Genomic DNA, 15644 nt, shown 5'->3' with positions numbered 1-15644 from the left:
AGAGAAGAGAGGTAGAGGATAAAAAAATAGAGGAAAGGGAAGAGAAAAAGAAAGAAGGGGGATAAGGAAAAGGGGGAAGGGGTAGAAAAAAGAAGGGTAGGAAAAACAAAATAGAGAAAAAGAGGAAAGGGGTAAAAAAGCAAGGGGGAAAAAGAAGTAGAGGGATTTGGGGAAAAAGGGAGGGGTCAGAAAGAGATTAAGAATAAGAGAAAGAGAGCGAAAATTAAGAAAAAGAGGGGATAGAAAAGAGATAGAATAGAGAAAAAAATAGGAGGGAATAAGAAAAATAAGGGGGAGAAAAGAAATAGAGAGAAAGGAAAGGAGGAAGGGAAAAAAAAAGGGAAAAGAATAGAAAAAGAGAAGAAATAGAGAAAGGAAAAGAAGATAAAAAAAGGAAAAACTAAAAAAGGAATAATTCTATAAAAAAAAACAAATAAAGAAAGAAAAAAAGATAAAATAAAGAAACAAATTTCAAAAGAGAGAAAAATAAAAAGAAACGGGAGAGGGGGCGAAAAAGAGAGAGGAGAGAGATAGAAGAAAAGAAGGGGAAAATAAGGAAAAAAAGGGAAAATAAAAAAAAAGAGCAAATATAAAATAATAATAAAGAAGAGGGGAGATAAAAACTAGAGGAAAAATAGAGAACCAAGAGAGGGGTAGGAAAAAAAGATTAAAACGGAAAAAAGGGGAAAATATAGAAAAAACAAAGATAAAAAAGAGAGAGGGGAGAGATAAGAGAAAGAGGGAGAGGAAACCATAAAAAAAAAATCCCAAAAAAAAGAAAAAAGATGAAAAAATAGAAGATAAAAAAAAGAACAAATAGAAAAGAAAAGATGGATAGAAAAGGGGGAAAGGGGTAAAAAAAAGAGGGTACCAAAATTAAAAATTAGAAAAAGACCAATATAAAAGAAAAAAATTTTAAAAAAAGAGAAAGAAGAAGTACTTAAATGGGGAAAAAATATATTTTATATTTTAATATATATAAATTTTTTAAAATAATAAATGTATTTTGGGTTGGATATAAATATATATATATATTTATAATATATATATATATAAATATATAATTTTAAAATATATAATATATATTATAATATATATTTAAAAAAAATATTTTTTAAAAAAGAATTTTTAAATTAAAAATAAAATTTTATATATAATATATATAAAATAAGATATTTAATATAAATATATATTATTATATTATAAGGTATATATAATATATAATAATATACATATAATATATATTTATAGATATATAAATATACTATATATATATTTTTAAAAATATAATTTTAATTTTATATAATATAATAGTTATATAATATATATAAATCCCCCTATATTTTTAATTTTACATATATTTATAATTTTATTAAAAAATTATACATTTGAACATATACATAAAAATATAAAATATTTAATATATAATATAATAAATATAATTATTATATTTATATAATTTAATTTTTATATATTTATATATATATATATAATATTTTATATTATTATGATAAAATAAAATATAATAGATATATATTATATATTTTCTATATATTTTATATATATATTATAATATTATAAATATATTAAAATTTTATTATATATAAAAATATATATAATTTTTATATATATGTTTTAAAAAAATATATATGTATATATATATTGTTTAAAAAAAAAATATATATACATAATTATTATATATAATATATGTATTATATAATTTTTATCTATTATATTTTATATTAATAAAATGTATTAGAAAACTGTATATTATATATTTATTTTTATAGTTTTATATAGTATATTTATATATATTATATATATATATTAATATATATAATTTTTTATATATATTTTATTTTTTCTATTTAATTTATATATTTATTATATTTGTTTTTTTTTTTATTTTTTATATAAATTTTCTTATGTTTTTTTTGTTTTTTATTTATCTTTTTTGTTTTATTTTTTTTTTTTATATGTTAATATATTTATTTTTTTATTCTTTTTTATTTAAATTTAAAATCCATATTTTTAAAAAAAAAAAAAAATTAATATATAATAAGTCCCTTATTCTTATCCTTTTCCCTTTTTTCTCCCTCTCTCTGTCCCCTTTTTCTCTCTTTTTCCCCCTCCTTTCTTTTCCGCCTTTTCTTTCCCCCCTATCCCTTCCCCTCTTATCTCTAATTTTCCCCCCCTTGCTCTCTCTTTCCCCAAGTAAACCATTCCTTCCTCTTTACGTTCCCTCTCTCTCTCTTTCTCCCTATTTTCCCTTCCCCTTTTCCCTTTTTCTCTTTATTTTCTCTTTCTCTCTTCGCCCCCTCTTTCTCGTTCTCCCCTCTCTTCTCTTTTATATTTTCCCCTCACTTTCTCCCCTTTTCCCTTTTTCCCTCTCCCCCTCTCTTTTCTCTTATTTCCCCCTCTCTCTTTTTTAGGGTTTCCCCTTTCCGCCTCTCTTTTCCTTTCTCCCCCTCGCTCTCTCTTTCTTATCCCTCTCCTCTCTTTTCATTTTCCCCCCCCGCCCCTCTCTTTCCCCCCTTTTTCTCCCCTCGCTCTCTTTTTTCTTGTTCTCTCTCCTCTTCCCCTTTTCTCGTTTATTTTCTCTCGCTCTCTCTTTTTTTTTACCCCCTCCTCTTTTCTCTTCCCTCCCCTCTCTCTTTGTTCCCCCCTTTCTTTTTCTTCCCCCAAACTCTCTCTCCCCCTTTCTTTTTCCCCCCCCATCTCTTTTCCTTTTTTTTTTCTTTATATCTTCCTCTCCCCTTTCTAATTTTTTCCCTTTCGCTCTCTTTCTTTTTTTATTTTCTTTTTCTCTTCTCTTTTCGTCTCTTTTCCTCTTTTTTTCTTAAACCTTTTTTCCCCTCTCTTTCTCGCTTTCCCTTTCGGCTCTCTTTCTCCCCCTTTCTTCTCCCTCTCTTTTAATTTGTTTTCCTCCCCCTCTCTTTCTTTATCCCTCTCACTCCTTTTCTCGTTTTTCCCCTCTCCCTCTCTTTTTTCCCTCTCCCTCTCTCTTTCTCTTATCTCTCTCTCTCTCTTTCTCGTATCCCTTTCGCTCTCTTTCTCTTATCTCTCTCACTCTCTCTTTCTCGTATCCCTCTCGCTCTCTTTCTCGTATCCCTCTCGCTCTCTCTTTCTCGTATCTCTCTCGCTCTCTCTTTCTCGTATCTCTCTCGCTCTCTCTTTCTCGTATCTCTCTCGTTTTTTGTTCCTCATATCTCTCTCACTCTCTCTTTCTCGTATCTCTCTCGCTCTCTTTCTCGTATTTCTCTCGCTCTCTCTTTCTTGTATCTCTCTTGCTCTCTCTCTCACTTTCTTTTCTTCATTTAAGAGGAACATTTATAAAACAAGTTTAGTTTTAGTTGTAGTTTATGAATTAGACTTCCCAATAGGGAATAAACATTTTTATAGTGTACAGATTTATGAAGACAGAGTAGAGGCAGTGGTTTATGATTTTTTTTTTTTTTGTTTCAAATCAACATTATAAAAAATGGAAGCAGCCCTATTTCACATACCCTCTCTATCACAGGTAACAAGTGCTCTTGGAGCTATCTACCTGGGAGCTTCAGTAGCAAAGTATGATCTGCCACGTGACTACGGAAAGAATGCTCGAGCCTTCTTCACACACATCCAGCCCGAATCCCTCGGAGCCACCAAGGTTGCTACTCCTAAATTACAGATGAAGTTCCCCAAGAGCCTTACACCCAAGACACAGCCTAAGTTCCCACAGAACCACACAGAGGGCATCCAACAAGAAAATGATCTTGAGAATGGCCACTCAAATGGTCATGCTAATGGCCACTCAAATGGTCATGCTAATGGCCATTCTAATGGTCATTCCAATGGTTTTGCCAATGGTCACCAGAATGGTCATGGTCAGTCAAATGGCCTTGCCAATGGACATTCCAATGGCATTTTCACCCTGGCAGCAGAGGGAAGTCTTGTAGACAGCACAAGCCGCTAGAGTGTGAATGACAACATTCTGAGAATTTGTTTCTCCAGAGTAGGACTTGCAGGAATAAACAAACATAACCTCATTAGCAACCACACATTACCTTTCAAGGTAGACAGCCTTGACCGTGTTGTGTTTGCCCATTTTTTTGCTGCAGTTTTGAAACCAGTATACAGTACTTCATATAATGTGTCATTAAAGTCATTAAATCAAGCTCTAAGGTAAAAAATAAGAATATTAATTTTTGGGATATAGAAGTCGGTTATCTATGTATACTGTGTGTTTTTTATGGTATGAAGCCTATAAGCAGTTGGGTGTACCATTTTCATGGAGGAAATTTTCCACAAATATTGTTATTCATTCTTATGAATGAATGTCATTGTGCTTCAGCTATGTAATTTTACAAAGCTTGAAATACATCTTGGGCTTTGCCCATCAAAGTTATTTATTTAAAAGGAAAATATTTTAGATGAATGTAAATAATTCCAAAATATTTAATGTTATTTTGATATATTTTATGAGAAAAAGACCCCATAATTGTTAATGAAAATGTTGATAATAATATGAAAATAGATTTTGAAATGGCTCATTCTAATTGCCTTGAATTAAATGTTCATACACATTGCTCAGGATTTATATAAAGGATGGTTATCCTTTACTTAATTAAAGGAAAAATAGTAGAGAGTTCTCTACTTATGGCCTGCTTAGTTTTGGACATATTTCATTTGTTCTACATTTAACATACGCATACCTGAATGTACCTATCATTTGCATACAGACAAGGCAATCATGCTTCCATCTACACATCCATTTCATCTTTGAATGTACTTTCATATACTGAGGTATGAGTCTGTGATGTGAAATGTCAAAATTTCAGTTACTCTTTTCCTTTAATAATTCATAATATATGTTCATTTAAAGAGATGCTTACGATGAAAATCAGTAAGATATCACTATTTTGCTCATGATATTGTTTAGGATAAGATTGAGGCAAAATCATTTCATTTATTATAATGATCTTAAACTTTGTGTGCTGGGTCTGAAGAATCAGATCTGACAGATTAGCTTCATGAAGTTCAGTAGTGCATCTTTCTATGTACAGTCAGATGCAGCTCTCCTCTGCCTTGCTTCCAATGCCAACTTGGTTGGAGAGTCGGTTCTGGAACATCAACAATGTACTTTTTTATGTCCAGAGAATTGTATTTCTAGTATTCAGTGGTATAAAAAATATATATATTGTAAACTTAATATAATCTAATCAGCTGCTGCCAACACTGCACTCTTATGTTTGTCAGTTTTTATTTGAAATAAATATTTTGCTAAACCTATTTTGATGCCCTGCCATCCATGCTGTACACTGTTAACAAAAGGAGTAATAATTGATTTAATAGTAATGATAATGATCATAGACAAACTCTCACCTATTCCAAAAATAACTTAGGTCTGTTGTTGGTAAGTTTTGATTTGGAAATGTGTTTGGGGGAATCTTTCCACAGGGAGCCAACCTCCTCGTCTAAGCATTCAGTAAGAAAAAAAATTGTGGTTACTGGATATTATATTATTTGCAGAGTAGCATACCATTCCAGATTTAACAAATGATTGTTAGTTTGTACGTGTAATATGTATAAATATTCAGTATGCATACATAAAAGGGGAAAAAAAGAAGAGTTGAATGTCTGACAGTACATATAAAGCTACTTACTTTTTTTTCCTTTGTGGGTTATTTTTACAATGTAGTACATAATATCTCAGAATGGAATTGTGGAGTGGTTGTTACAAGAGGTTATTGGAAGTTTTATTTGTTGCAAAAACTAAATAGGTAATAATTGCATTTTGCACAGTTTAATGGTTTCTGAAATGTGAAGATGAAGCACTGTTGTGTTATCATTGAAATATTGAACAAAAGACCTACCCATATTATACTGTATAATGATCACTGGGAAACATCTGACTGACATTATTGTAATGTATCTTAGTTAAGGTTTATATTACTGTAATTTCATAGAAACAAGAGATACTGAGAAAATCTTCCTCATACTGGTATGACTACAATATGCTCTTGGTTTTATAAGTAAGATTCATCTTTATATTAACTGCTGCTCTTAAGTGTGGAATGTGTTTGAAAAGATTGTTCAAAATAATTCCCAGGACTTTTTCTTGGTAGAGGTTGACTGAGGATTTTTTTTTTTTTAATAATAGAAAAATATATACACATAATGTAGACATTATTTATTTATTGATTCACGCACATGTACATGCACATGCACATGCACAGGCACATGCACAAGCACACGCACAAGCACACGCACACACACGCTCACACACATACACACAGACACGCTCACATACACACAGACACGCTGACACACATACACACTCACACATATACACACAGACACGCTCACACACAGACACGCTCACACACACACACACACACACACACACACACACACAAAGATGATAGATATGGAAGCAATAAAGTATTATTTTATACCAATATAGCCATTGGATGTCATGGTATCAAGTATGTTGTCAAGTATTTCTTTTTACTAGATTAATTACTTCATTCCTTTTTAATCATTGTCATAAATATTTTAAAAACTAAATATTGAAAAGAACTTCATTGACTAATCCTGTGCATTTTATATACCATGAAATGTAACTTTCCAATAATTATATTTACTTTCTTTTAAGCTTAATTTTTTAATGTTTGCCATATAATACATTAAGAAAAATTATAAAACAAAATTATAATTTAAAGCAAAAATATTGAAAGACTACAAAATTAGAGTATCTTATGAAACCCAGGAAAAACTGTTATATACATATATTTCTAGCTAAAGAAATGGGAACAAAGATGAGTTCTGCACAAAGACATTTTGTAATTAATACTGTTGAGGCAGCTTCTTGTATGGAGAACAGCCTTATAGGTCGTTCACTGGGTTGTGGTCTTAAGTGTCATGTTATATTTTTGTTACACTTCATTTATGTAATCTGTATATATATGCACTCTGTTTTGTTTTTTGTTTTTTTTTTCTTTATATATATATTTAGAGTGATTGTGAATCCTTGTATCATGAAAATTTCATATTACCATTACAAAGTTTTATTCATTAACGTGTTTCTTCTATCCTAAAATACTATTATTGTTAGTAAGTACTTTAAGCCTTTGGCAGAGAAAAGTGTTTAAAATCAGTTACAAATAAACTGAACTTGTCTGGGTAAATTATGCAAATGCAGCAGACAATTTAGAAAAAGATACTTTAATCACTATCATATCGACAGAAAATGCTTTTGTGATTACTTTAATTTTGGACTCAAAGACATCTCTGGGGAATATTTCTCCACCTCTTTGTAGCAACCATAGTTTAAACCACATGAAACAGCTTTTGCAGGTTTCCTGAACTTTACCCACATGTTAGCAAAATCAAACAAACAATTTTCTTCTAGGTCCGCAAAGAACAATCCTGCTGATACTGACAAACCCTATTAAAAGGTATATTAACATTTTTTTCAAAATAAGCTATGATTTACATAATATGGAATGGTTGACACACGGCCAATGATATACTGAGAAATCAAGGTTTGTGAATACTTCCAAACATCTCGTTTGTTTCTATAATCCACATAAGAATTTGTTAACCCTTTCCCAACAGGTGGTATTCATAGTGCCCCAGGCCCCACTGCCGGGGGATTATATCTCACCCTAGCATGCGCGACCGCTTGTGCCCAATACCAGCATCCCTTGCCTTTTCTTCGTAATACTAAGAACCTATTTTCTATTTTCTAAGGTCTCTATTTGCCATATTTCCTGATAAATCAAGACTGTAGGATATTTTTGTTGTTATATAGACTCCATAGTTGATCATTATTCACTCTATAGTCTGAATAAAATAAGCAGTGTGTGGTATCATGGAGTTGAAACCGTAGGTTTTGTTATTCTATAAGATAAACTTTAGTTTCAACAGGTTTATATTATCACTTCCATATAGATATAATTTTATGTTTAGTGTTTTTATGAATACTTGATTTTTTTTTTTTTTTTTACCAAAATACATATCAGTATTATATTCAAGCTATCAACCAATAGGTTGATAGCTTGACAAGATTTTAATCTTTTGCATACAATCAAGTCTATACAGCATCATTGTAGTAAACAAGAGTTTCCTATTGCAACATCCTCCAAAATCATTGGTATGTATTTAAATTAGGAATATGAAAAATAGTTTCAAAAAACAAAATATATTTAAAGTATATCATACATTCTTTCATAAATTGCTGATGTATAATTGAAAACTTATTCTGATAAAAGTTCCTCCTCCTCAACGCCTCCTTCAACATCAAGAAAAATGTCATCTTCTGTTATGGCCTTTGAGTCCACAGAACTTTTTTCATTCTTTTTCTTTTTCTTCTTTGGTGTATCTGAAAATAAATAAATAATTAGATAAATAAATAAAAAAAATATACAAATCATATATGTGTATGTATGCATGTTTGGTAAATATTATAATAAAAATCCAAATGTTTCTCATGATATTTATATAATTACTAATATAACAGTGATACTCTCTGAATATTAACCCCGATCATCCATGGCTGCCCAATTGAGTGTATTTAGACCTGATGTTAAACTCAAATAACCATAGCCTCTAAAAACCCGGCAGAATGTTTTCACACATCTTTTTAGTTGTCAATGGGAGGTACGGACAGTAAGGAAGTAATATTGGTACTGTTTGGAAAGTTTCTTCTAACAAAATTCCCCTAAATCCACTCTTATACTCCCATCCCCTTGTACCCTCATCTCTCCCCGAGTCAATAAATATATATTAATTTTTCTTCTTAATGTGAAGAAGGCCATTCTTTTGAAAGTATACTTTGACAAGTTGTTAAAATATTTTCTGCTCTTTTGATTAGATCAGAGATAGATTTGGTAGCTCCAGTAAAAAATAACTGGGTGTCATCTGCATACTGAACCACAAAGCAATTTGTTAAGGATTCTGACAAGTCATTCACATATAAAGAAAAAAGAACTGGCCCTAGTACAGATCCCTGAGGAACACCAAAGGAAACATTTTATCAAGTTGATGCACTAAGTCAGTCTTTATTCTAGATTTCAATGACAATTTTTTGGCATCATACAACAAACTAACCCAAAAACCCAAAACCGACAGTCATGGCATGTACATACATGCTATGCCCGTTGTGAGTTTACTTTAATGTTTTTACACTTCTCTCTCTCTCTCTCTCTCTCTCTCTCTCTCTCTCTCTCACATCTCTCTCTCTCTCTCTCTCATCTCCCTTCTCTCTCTCTCTCATCTCCCTCTCTCTCTCTCTCATCTCCCTCCCTCTCTCTCTCTCTCTCCCTCTCTCTCTCTCTCTCTCCCTCTCTCTCTCTCTCACGCACTCCCTCTCTCTCTTCACGTCTCCCTCTCTCTCTCTCTCTCTCTCTCCCCTCTCCCTCTGTAGCTCTCCCTCTCCCTCTGTCGCTTCTTCTCTCCTCTCCTCTCTCTCCTTCCCTTCTCTCCTCTCCTCTCTCTTTCTCTTCCCTCTCTCCTCTCCTCTCCTCTCTCTTTCTCTTCCCCTTCTCTCCTCTCCTCTCTCTTTCTCTTCCCCTTCTCTCCTCTCCTCTCTCTTTCCTCCTTCTCTTCTCCTCTCCTCTCTCTGTTTCTCCATTCTCCCCTCTTACCCTCTCTCCCTTTTCCCCTCCTCTGTACCTCTCTTTCTTTTTATCTCCCCTCTTCCCCACTTTCTCTTTTTTCTCCACTCCTCTCCCAACTTTCTCTTTTTTCTCCACTCCTCTCCCCTCTTTAACTTCTTTTCTTTCTCTTTCCCTTTGCATTTCTATGGCAACTACTTTCAATTCTGATGCTCTACTATTTAAGAAATATGTGATCTACTACAACAAGACCAATTTCCTGGTGTCAAAATTCTACTTTTACAGCCATCACAGATTTGGTGTTTTTTTTTCAACTGGGCAGCAAGAGAAGGTTGAGGAATATTGGGCTTTAATAAATGTGATAATTTAATATTTTGAGTAAACAGGAGTAAAAGTACAAATGGTTTACCTGAGTCAGCTTCCTTCAGCAGATCATCAAACATCTTTCTTTTCTTTTCTTTTCTGTTCAAAAGTTCTTGCCAATCTGATTTATCCTTCTTCCGAAACAGAGATACCTAGAAAAAAAAATCACTGACATAATGTACAGACTATAAAACTAGGTTGATTGCTAAGTTCAGAAATAAATTAATGGGGGGAAATTTTAAATTCATGTTGACCTTAAATTTTCTATTTATTTTACTTTAATATTTTAGTCTTTCTCAGTCATATAATGCTAACATATGAGTTATGTTTTGATGTTTCCATTACATAGACAATAAATATTTGAGGATGGTGGGAAAAAAAAAAAAAAAAAAAGTGCAATAATATTCAGTGACATTCAATACTGGGACAGTTTAAGGAATTATTACTATTCATTATAACTACATTCTAAAATAACTAATGCGGCATGATAGGAGGATAGAATTTAAACACTTACAGCCATACTATTAAACATCCACGTGAAGTGGGCTTTCAAGAGAGCCACTTTCCCTCACACTTTTCTGCATTATTAAAGTTTTACAGGTATTGCTTGTTCCACTAGGCCCCTGCATAGTATTGGTACAAATACGGGCCCACTAGGAGCACCCCATACCAAGCCCCGAAAATGTTAAGTGTATACTCATATGACTGCAAGTATTATTTTCCATCATTTTGGGGGTTTGTACTGCCTAATTTCTTCCCTAGTATTTTTTATGTATTATATGTACGTACATGCCATGCCCAGTGTGAGTTTACTTTATTGTTTTTACACATAGATGGTTACGCTTGTACTAAATCACCAATGAGCCAATTATGAGTAAGGTGAAATCAGATAAGGTCACAAGGTCTACTAATTGACTCATTTGTGGCTGAGCACTAGCAGAGCCATCTATGTGCAGAGACATTTCACAAAAAAATTAAATATGAGCACAGCATTTTCCCAGCAGTACTGAGTTAATCAAACTTTCATCTATATCATACGGCATGATAACAGGATAGAATTTAAACATCTACAGCCATACTATTAACCCTTTGCTGACGGGTGGCATGTACGCACATGCCAGTACATGTACGCACATTGCATGGCGGGACCATCTGCCAGGGGCACGTATGCACATGCCATAGTGTATGTATGGACATGTGATGAGTTTTTTTTGTTACAATCACAGCAAAAGATTATTTTTCTGCCAGTGAAAGTGTGATTAAGTCAGTTTTAAAACTTTCTCATTTTTACCATACAAAAAACGACAATTTCAACTCCATGATACCGCACAATGCTAATTTTATTCGGACTATAGACTGAATAATGATCAACTATGGAGTCTATATAACAACAAAAGTATCCTTCAGTCTCAATTTATCAGGAAGTTTGGCAAGTAGAGACTTTAGAAAATAATGAAAACTGAAAATACAACATATCCTTGTAGTATTACAAAGAAACGGCATGGGATGCTGGTATTTGGCATGAGTGGTCGCGCATGCTAGGGCGACGATATAAGCGCAGCGAGGCCCCGGCCTCTATGAATACTACCTGTCGGTAAAGGGTTAAACATCCCCATGAGGTGGGCTTTCAACAGAACCATCTCCCTTCACATGGCATTGAGTTGATTTAAATTTTCACCTATATCATAAGCTTCAATATGCCCACATTAACATAATACAATCATTAGACAGAAAGCATTAATGTGAAAATAAGGATGCTTATGTTATGATGGTGAATGGTTAGAAGAAATAAATAGACTAGACATTAAAGGTCACACAGCACTAGGGTAAAGTACTCTGGCAAAAAGGTAGAAAATTAGTTAATAATTAGGTAAAGATGTTAGATGTCAAAGGTTATAGAATGCTGTAGGATAGAATGCCAGTGAAAAGGGTATAGATGGGGAACAGATGGAATACCATGGGGATTTGTAAAAGGAGAAGGGGTTAAAGGTATAGGGCAATCTGATCAAATGGAGTGTGTCTGAGGAAGGGAGAATAACATTGTATGGGGAAAACCGCAAAAGAGCCATTCTGAAATAGTCAAAGGGTATTACAGGTAGAATGGTAGTTGTAGTAGAGGAATCCAGAGAATAAGATACGGGAACGAATGTCAGGAGGGGTGGGATCAGGAGAAGGACATTGTTGTGACAAGGGAGTCACATGAGTATCCAGGTGGGAGTGGTAAGGATACTGTAGAAGAGAGAGGGAATGGTGTTGCATATATAAGAGGAGAGGATGGGATGTTTTTTGGGAGAGTGGGAAGAGGAGGAGGAGGAGGATGGATATTGGCAAATACTTTGAACGTAGAGCAAATAGGAACAGAGGGATTAGAGGGTGGATGAGGGAGGGAGCATTCTCTTGGGTATGTTTAGGAAGTTTTGGATGTCTTCAAGAGTTTCTGTAGGGGAGCTGGGTGGGAAGGTCTTATGAGGAGGAGAAGAAGGAATAGATATCCAAGGAACAGAGGAAGAGGTGGGTAGAGGAGAGGATGTGGTAGGAGAAGATGGGGTGGAACATTTAGGTCAGTGGTTCTTAACCTTTTAACTACCACGCCCCCTTTAGGAATTTGTCCTTCCCTCCATGCCTCCCTTGCATCTGTAAATAAAATTCCCTCCCAGATTTTAAAGAAAATTATGTTTTGTTATTCTTTTTAATGAGTATGAATTGGTGGCATTATAATTAAACTTTCTATTATCTGATCATGCTCTTGTTACAAGAATAACAAAGATAATTAGAAAAATTACAGCCTTTTTTCATGGGCTCATGCCCCCTTTGGAAAATACTGAAGACCCCCTAGGGGGGGGGCATGCCCTCCAGGTTAAGAAACCCTGGTTTAGGTTGTCTAGCAGCTCCTATAAAATACATTATAGGCATGACTGAGTTGAGCAATCTGAATGGTCATGACCAGGTTGGGTACAGATGGCAGCAGGCTGTGGAGCGACAGTGTTTGGCAAGGTGGCCAAAATTATGTGTTTAACCCAATGCTAACAGATATCAGAGAGTCATAAACTCTAGTGATTTCTAGCAAAGTCCAGACACTAGGTGAAGGAGTCCGCTACAAGTAGCTGAAATTCCCGCTCCACACACTCTGGAGCATCATTGTGCATACAGCTGTACCCTGCAGACCAAGGGGTGTGTTATGGCAATTGTACATGTGACCCGTCTGTAAAGGGTTATCATTGACAGGGAAGGGGTAGACATGATTGGACTGGGCAGGATACTCCACCAATACAAACTTCATGTGAGGTCAGTCAGGGTAGATAATGCAAGAACTTGGGACTCAGATGTAACTTTGGCAAGGCATGAATGATTCGAACAACCCTGAAAGGAAACTTTGCCAACTTATTTTTCCAGACATTGTTGAAAGAGAGGGGTATTGTCAAAGTATGGGGCTGTAGGGAGAATTACAGAGAATCAATCCCACTTGACTGGACCAAAAAGGTTTGCAGAGGTGGAAGCAGTAGAAGGCAGAGGGTGGGAGGAAGATAGGGTACGGAGAGAGTACTGTTGGGAGAAGGACAATAAGGATGAAGAGTAGTAATAAGGTGGGAGGGGGTAGACAATGAAGAAGACTATGCAGTAGGAGATAGAGTAGAGGATACTGGGATGAGAGAGGAAGGGGTGTATTCTGAAGGTTGAGTAATGAGCTGGGTGGATGATATGGAATGGATAGAGTTCATAGCAAACATCAAGGAGGAGGTATTAGTATCAGTGGTTGAGCTAGAAATAAATTGGGAGAAAAAATGCTGTACAAGTGCTTAATCACCAAGGAGTCAGTTATTAGTCTTACCTATCTAATCTGTTTACCCTTTTCCTTGATTTTAGGAGTTTCTTTTGTATTACTTTATTGTCTTTAATGTTACCAAGATTTTATTAACAATTTAATCCTCATAATATCAGTAAGAATAATAACAGTATCAATATCAATAGTATTAGAAAGAAAAACACATTTTCATGAAATTTCAAGGAATGGGGAAATCAGGAGCAGTCCTTGTGGAGCCATCTGTATGTAACAATATTCACATAAAACTACAGGGAACAGTACATAAACCCATAGTAACTGGGTTAATATATGAATATGAATATGAATATGAATATTGTATACTTGTATACAGTTATCATATTCAACTGAAAATGTACACACTACTGTAATTCACTATATCAGCAACCTTTCTATTATTGAAAACTTTAGGTTGGGTAATCTTAAATTAGTTCTCTATATTTTCTCAGTATTTCAGACTAAAATGACAGTAACATTAAAGAAAAAAAAATTAAACATAAAAAAAAAAAAAAAAAAATTAATCTGCAAAATATTATGCAACATATTTGACGGCTAATCATGAAAGTTTAGTGACATACAGGTTGAGAACCACACCTCTAGTAATATCCTTTGAAATCATAATGAGAATTCTATGATGCCAAATAAAATGGTATACACAATATAAAATACTCACCATAAAGTTTGAAAAAATGAATTTGCCAAAAGTGTTTTCTTTTAATTTTATCTCATCTTCAACAAGCTCACTGCATATCAGTGTCTTCATCTTGATGCTTGCTACCTTCCACATATCATCTAGGCTTCGTGATCCACTCTTGCAGCAAGCTAATGCTGTGAATGTTCCCTTGAGAAAAAAATGCACATCAGTGATAAAGAAAAGAATTCACTTACAGATTATACTAGGAAAAAAGAATCAATGATTTAAACACCTTTCTGTGTCTGTATATTGACATTCAAAATATTTACCTTAAATTTGTGCACCATTTTTTCATGATTTTTTGAACCTACAAATTTGCTAGCAAAATAAGCACTGATGACATGAGAACCTCGCATGTCACAAGCTAACTCCTGAAGGCTGTGTGTTGTCATTTCTAGCAAGCTCTTCACAACCTGAAAAAATGGAGGGCTGATATAAAAATCATCACATTAACAGAAGGTAAGGAAAAGGAATGATAACTTTTCACACAAATATGTAAACTTTCAAGTCTGACATCCTTTCACAAGCTAACAATGGCAGACAATATATACCTTTAATGGCTTGTTAAACTGCAAGAATTCCTGTAAAATGAGACTTCCATGAAGAGTAGTGGATGGTAATGTATCTTCTGCTTTGTTCTTCTGGAATTCATCAAACTTCATCATTCTTAACAAGAGTGGCACAAACTGAGCATGTCGGTCTGGCTGGTTACAGTCAAGGAACTCCATCACTGCCTGCGGTATAAAGGTGAATGAGGAGCTACATAGAAGGAAAAGTCCAGAATTATTTGCATACATTAATGAATTTCAAAACATTATTTCAATGTAACAGATAAATAGCTTTTAAGTCCAACTTAATTTGCATCACATCTAAGAAAATGGCTAGCTTTTAATACCATAAAGAATTCAAATGAAACATAAATAAGTTTTATATATCTTAAAAATATATACAACTCTCAACCCACTGCCACTGGGAAAACGTAATGCTCACTGTGGTTTTGTTTTATGAAATATCTTTATAAAGATGGTTCCACAAGCATTCAGTTCCCAAGGAGGTAATTAGTATACCTTGTGACAATTAGTAATATAAGATAGAGAATATTTCAATAAACAAAGGAAAAATGTGAACAGGTGAAATAAGTAGTACTAGTAATTGACTCCTTGGTAAT

At 33.8% G+C, this 15644-nt stretch overlaps 2 protein-coding genes across 2 annotated transcripts in view; one reads left to right on the top strand and one right to left on the bottom strand.

Moving 5' to 3' along the window:
• LOC119574000 overlaps positions 1-5597 on the top strand; it is a 12044-nt gene extending 6447 nt beyond the window's left edge. Inside the window, exon 5 of the mRNA XM_037921098.1 lies at positions 3482-5597. Within this exon, the coding sequence (XP_037777026.1) occupies positions 3482-3955 (474 nt within the window). The 3' untranslated portion in view covers positions 3956-5597. The remainder of the gene's footprint in view (positions 1-3481) is intronic.
• A 2572-nt stretch (positions 5598-8169) lies between these two features.
• The window catches only part of LOC119574462 (nucleolar protein 9-like), a 20176-nt gene continuing 12701 nt past the window's right edge, over positions 8170-15644 (bottom strand). The window contains exons 8-12 of the mRNA XM_037921692.1: positions 15028-15210; positions 14746-14889; positions 14456-14623; positions 10009-10114; positions 8170-8365 (exon numbers count right to left, since the gene is read on the bottom strand). Of these exons, the coding sequence (XP_037777620.1) occupies positions 8241-8365; positions 10009-10114; positions 14456-14623; positions 14746-14889; positions 15028-15210 (726 nt within the window). The 3' untranslated portion in view covers positions 8170-8240. The remainder of the gene's footprint in view (positions 8366-10008; positions 10115-14455; positions 14624-14745; positions 14890-15027; positions 15211-15644) is intronic.

Source organism: Penaeus monodon, chromosome 6 (assembly GCF_015228065.2).
Source record: "Penaeus monodon isolate SGIC_2016 chromosome 6, NSTDA_Pmon_1, whole genome shotgun sequence".
In the NCBI taxonomy this organism is placed as follows: Eukaryota; Metazoa; Arthropoda; class Malacostraca; order Decapoda; family Penaeidae; genus Penaeus; species Penaeus monodon.
This window is presented reverse-complemented; position numbering and strand designations above follow the sequence as displayed.